The 5,828-nt window shown below is 38.3% G+C and overlaps 1 protein-coding gene across 1 annotated transcript in view; it reads right to left on the bottom strand.

Moving 5' to 3' along the window:
• Positions 1-1,315: 1,315 nt before the first annotated feature.
• Positions 1,316-5,828, bottom strand: part of LOC115225648 (testis-specific serine/threonine-protein kinase 3-like) — a 12,508-nt gene continuing 7,995 nt past the window's right edge. Inside the window, exons 2-3 of the mRNA XM_036498955.1 lie at positions 4,948-5,249; positions 1,316-1,889 (exon numbers count right to left, since the gene is read on the bottom strand). Coding sequence (XP_036354848.1) covers positions 1,431-1,889; positions 4,948-5,249 — 761 coding nt within the window. The 3' untranslated portion in view covers positions 1,316-1,430. The remainder of the gene's footprint in view (positions 1,890-4,947; positions 5,250-5,828) is intronic.

Raw genomic sequence — 5,828 nt, 5'->3', positions numbered from 1 at the left:
GGGATTTTCCTATGTATGGCTCTCAGCTGGATATAAAAAATAGTTTTATTTTCATTACAACTAAGTCAAAGTAGGTGCATAGGCACTTAGAGTAGCAAACCGTCTACCTTTCAGGTGCAATCGTAGAGTCATTAGACGTTCATTTATAAGAACAGGAAGCTCCCCCAACTTCTTAAAGATATCAAATCGAACTGGAAAGCCAACACCAACCTCTCTGCGCCCCTCCTTCAGCCTCCCCTTCCCAAAGAAGGTGTATCCACCCCCTATTTCCTCAAGCTGACCATCACCTTCTATACGAGTCTCTGAAAGTGCAGCTAAATCAATGTTATAGCGATTCAGCTCGCGAGCAACAAGTGCAGTGCGTATTTCAGGCCTACAATCACTCTTGTTATCCTACAGAGTGCGCACATTCCAACATGAAATGTTCAAGTTCTATCCAGATTTTATAAAAGAATGTCTCCTTGTTTTTCGAGCGCAGAGTGGACATCCGCCAATCGCGCTAAACTGACCAGATATAGAAAGACAGGCAATTTTTGGTTCACCTCTTTTGGAACCTCCCCGGCCTCCGAGTGAGCAGTAACCTCTCCAAATGGAGCTGCTTAGACACCCATGCAACAACTGAATCCTATTGCTGTATTGGGCGACTAGGAGACGACTTTATATCTAGCATGAGCTGCCTACGTGCAGGTCGCTGACTACATGCTTCCAACCCGTCAGCTCTGCATGCACCGCCGCAGGACTTCCGAATAGAAATAAAATAAATATATACTAAGAATAAGTAAATATATACTAAAAATAAAGGTGCATATATACTGAAAATAAAATAATATATATAGGGGGCGGGGAAAGCAGCATATATTGAGGAGAGGTCAGCAATGCATGTGCAGAGTTTTAGGTCCAATAAGGATTGCACGACACCTCATAGACCCTCCCCACTTTATTGACATTATCCAGAGACAAGCCAGAACGAGATGTCTGGTGCCAATATGAGTCGCAGGCTCAGGGATATGGGAGTGCCATAATCTCTGGCACAGACATTTGAGTATTGTCATTTCAGAACTGATGTTGCGGAGCTCACAACTTTGCGATTGATATCGAAGCTGGTAACAGCTAGATACATGTGAACAGGGTCGGATTAACTATTAAAAAGAATCCATTCTTGATTTCGATTTTGCTGCGGGAATCAGATATAGCCATTTACATACATACATACATACATACATACATACATACATACATACATACATACATACATACATACATACATACATACGTATGTATGTGTATATATGGCGTACACATACTAATAAGTTGATTGTATTTGATATTTTTATTCTTAACTGTTTCGATTAATTCAGTTCTTTAATCACGTTATTTTTGCCATTTATTCCCATTATAATTCTCTCAGATGAGTTTAACGATATTGTTTTTCATTCTTCTTTAAACCATTGACAAGAAAGTGCTTCTAAGACAGTCGGTCTTTTCGTATATTCAAATGTAAATAAATTTTTCAAAAGGTCCTTACAATCGCTGCTCAGTTTTCGATAGTTGTATAGAGGGAAATCAAGTTTCTGTTGCTCTTCTAGAATACTTTTTATGCTTTTGTTTTCGTCAAACGGCATTTTACCTGTACTGATAATGTAAAGGATCGTACCTATTGCCCACGTGTCTGCTTTGCGGGGATCGTAAGGTTTCCCCAGTAGAATTTCGGGAGCGGCGTATGACTTGGAACCACAAAATGTTCGACTTAATTCTCCTACATAATTACGTTTTGCGAAACCAAAGTCTGTAATCTTGATATTACCGAGGTCATCAAGTAAAAGGTTTTCCAGTTTGAGATCACGATGAGTAATGTTTTGACTGTGAAGGTAATGGATCGCTTGGCATATCTATAACAATGAATAAAATATAATTAATAAATAAGACGATTCGAATATGTAGTCGATTTGCTAGTAACTAGCCAAATATCATTAAAATCTTACACACACTCTACTATCTTTAAAAATGATAGGCAACATCGGTTAACATAGCTTCAGATATGCTGTATCTGAAAAACAGAAGACATGCTCTTCACAAATGAAGCGCTTTTAATCATAGGTATATCCGATTTGGCCTGATCTGGGGTTTAGCAAAACAAAAAGGAAAAGGAGAGAAAAAATAAATGAAAATTGATAATATTGTTGAATGGAGAATTAAATAGCTTGTGCTACATGTACAGACATCTGAGTATTGTCTTTTCGGAACTGATGTTGCGGAGCTCACTACTTGGCGATTGCTATCGAAGCTGGTAACAGCTAGATACCTGTGAACAGGGTCGGATTAACTATTAGAAAGAAACCATTCTTGATTTCACTTTTACTGCGGGAAGCAGAAATAGTCATTGAAAATTTCATTACCATTAACTGCGGAAAGCAGTTTTATAAACCAATCTATCTTTTGTTGAGAAATGCCATGTTTGATACTATTTTCCGTTGAGATATGTCCAATTTATTGAGGCAACGTGACTTGCAGTAAATACTTAACATCATTACTGGAATACCCATGAAAATTAATTTCTCAGTTAAAGAGTTAAGCAATTAAAATACATTGAAATCATAAGACTTTTATAAACTTTCAAGAGAACGTAAAATAATTCTATTTTGGAATCTCGAGTCACATCAAATAAAGCTGCTTGTAAGTACTGGGTTGAAAAACCACTTAGGATAGAAAAAAATCGAGCAGCCTTCGACTTTTCCTATCCCAAAGAATTTTTCAACCTAATACTTACATGCTTTACTTATATCTTATGGTCCAGTGTTCCATAAAATGCATGTCTTGTCCAGGGACGTTTCAACAGTGTTATAAGATCCCAAAATTGTTATAAGATCCTATGCGTTTATTGACTGCAAACCACAACATACATTGGTTGGCATTTGGCATCTAGACTCGTGAGAACTTTGGGTAAATGTTCAGTTGTGCCCATTCCTTAATACGGCATTGATCTTGCTTGAAAAAAGAAAAATGAGCTCAACTCTTCTAGCTAAATGCACATTCGTCAATGATCCAATTCCCCTCAGTAATGGAGTCATAATATTGTGCTTCTACCTAATTTTAGGTGTGTCTCTGCCATACTTTACAGGAGAATATTGGAAGTGTCTGTTACTAATTAAAAATTTTTATCATTAAACTCCAGGTTTATCATTAAACTCCTGATCGAGTGATCCTATAATCAAAATAATCAAAACCCTTTTAAATGAAAGAGTGTGATTTGGGAAAGGTTTGGTTGCTACTAATAGGAGGTCAAGCAACAACGCAGAGCAAGCATAGGCAACATTTTTCAAAGCGGGCCGCATGACACGTGGTTCAATATGAGGCAGCATGAAGCGTGGCTCATCATCGGGTGGGCCGCACTACCAAAAGAATTTAAGATAACTTTTCGTTAGGCCTGCCATTCAGAAAGTCCCGCAGGTTGTACTGTGCCCATGATTGGCATAGAGATTTAGTTACTGGAGCGAGAGAGAGAGAGAGAGAGAGAGAGAAAAAAAGAGAGAGAGAGATAGAGAGAGAGAGAGAGAGAGAGAGAGAGAGAGCTGTAAGCGTTGGTGATAAGATGAAAAAAACCCATCGAGCCTTCAGTAAGAAGCATTATTGCTAGGACAATTGCGACTCTCACCTACTAAATAAACTAAATTCATTGGTTATGGAGGAGGGTGCTAAATTGACAGAATCCTTGCATTTCTTCAGCTCTTTACGTTCAGAGTTGAAATCCCAGCTGAAGTCAATTTGCTTTTCACCTTTCCGGTATCGATAAAATAAAGTACTGAGGTCAATTTAATCGACGGCATATTGAGGCAATGGGCTAGTATGGTACAGAAGAGTCTAACTTCTTGTCCAAGCCTGAGGTCCCGACGACAAGAGGAGTACATTGCCTTCACATTAACATTATCTATAGTATCCTATTTAACTGTCTACGCTCAAACGTATACACATGCTACTGTTTACTCCCTCTCTCCCCAATCTCCGAGCGCAGACTCTATTAAAAGAAGTAACACAAAATAGAAGATTATTCACGGGAGTATGTTCTCTTTTTACATGTATTTTCCTAAATATTCCTCTCCATTTTGATGATATTTACATACATTATGACAATTGTAGACTAATAATTAGTAACACATTGTAAGATTATCTTAAAATATTCGTCCTCACAATCCCTGATGATCTCTCTTGGCGATCCCTCATCAATGGCATAGCTTAAACACTACTCCAAGACTAGTCTTCCTTTTCCGGACCAGAAAATACTTTAGTCCTGATAACTTGCTGAATAAAATCGCCTACACCGCCAATACAATACTACTTCCAGATTAGCGAACGATTTTGCAGCAATATACACAAACATCCAAGATTGCAGTCATTCAAGCGATTGGCAAAAACTCGCTTAATATCATACTACAAACGCTGACCTAAAAACGTGATCGCTTTCCTCTCTCTGCTTTTTCTTCTGCTGTTGTTAGCTATTTGCACACCACTTCTAACTGGCTCGTGTGCGAGCCATTATAAGATAATGAAGAGCACCTGTACTGCAACTCTTAAATAAAGAATTATTTATTAAACAACGTAGTTCGTGATATAAAAAAATTGAAATGGTCAAAGATGGAACGTCTCTGATCACAAATTTGATCACTCACATTGGATGGGTTTAAACAATAACTGTATCACCACCCACACTAATCACTGATCCGATTCCTCCTACCCCAAACATGAACTATTCGTAATTTATTTCCTGCTCTTCATTTCAATGTAGATATCTATTTACAAATATTCAACTGAATTTCAATCGTATAAGTCTTACTACTCTGGGAGGGCTTGAGAAGATCAAGGGCAGTAACACTTCCTCCAGTATAAGACAGAAAAAGTAAACAATCACTCAACTACTAACGTAAATATATAAATAAGATTTTAAGAATTTACCTGCCGTGTAAGTGTTTTTGTTCTGTCTTCCGGCAAAGAACCATATTTCTGAATGTGTGCTAATAGATCTCCACGGCTGGCGTATTCAAGGACCATATATACAAGATGCATTTCTTCAAAAGTTTCGTGAAATTTTATAATATTCGGATGATTAAGACTGGGCCAAAATTCCAATTCTCTCGGTAAAAATCGAGTTAAGAAGTCTCGTGGAGCTCTCGAACGGTTTACGATTTTCACTGCAAATTGTTGTGAGTGATTAGTCAGACTGCGCAGTAGCTTCACCTTAGAGAAACTGCCATTACCTAGAAGAGATAGAAGAATCTAAGTGACTAAACTAAGTCGAATGTTCGTTCTTGTACGGATCAGAAGTTTGCTTTGTAATCACATGGCAGTGGCTTTGAACTGGTTGATCAGCCTCCCTATTCTCCTGATTTGGTCCCATCTAACTATCATCTGTTCTCCCAACATGAAAAAACAGTTGGCTGGGAACCAGTACCGCAGTGATGATGACGTCATATCTGCTGTTGGTAATTCTTTTCACCAACCAGCTGAAAGCTTCATCAATGAGATCCAAGCTGCGCAAAGAAGTGTATGAACAGCAAGGGGGGGACTATGTTGGAAAATAAACCTCACTTGGTCACATTCCATGAGCGTGTCTTCGTCTCCCTATGAATATTATCAAATATATGTGCGTAAATATGTGTGTGTGTGTGTGTGTGTGTGTATGTGTGTATGTATGTACATACACACACACAGTTATTAGATCGTCGGAAAGAATGCCTTACAACATTTGTTTCGGATTTCTGCACTCTGAATTCAGATCTCGCCCATGTCAACTTAACCTTTCAGACTTTTGGGCCCGAAAAATAAAGTACCGAACT

Source organism: Octopus sinensis, linkage group LG2 (genome assembly GCF_006345805.1).
Source record: "Octopus sinensis linkage group LG2, ASM634580v1, whole genome shotgun sequence".
Taxonomy (NCBI): domain Eukaryota; kingdom Metazoa; phylum Mollusca; class Cephalopoda; order Octopoda; family Octopodidae; genus Octopus; species Octopus sinensis.
The sequence above is the reverse complement of the archived record's forward strand: the minus strand, read 5'-3'. Positions and strand labels throughout refer to the sequence as shown.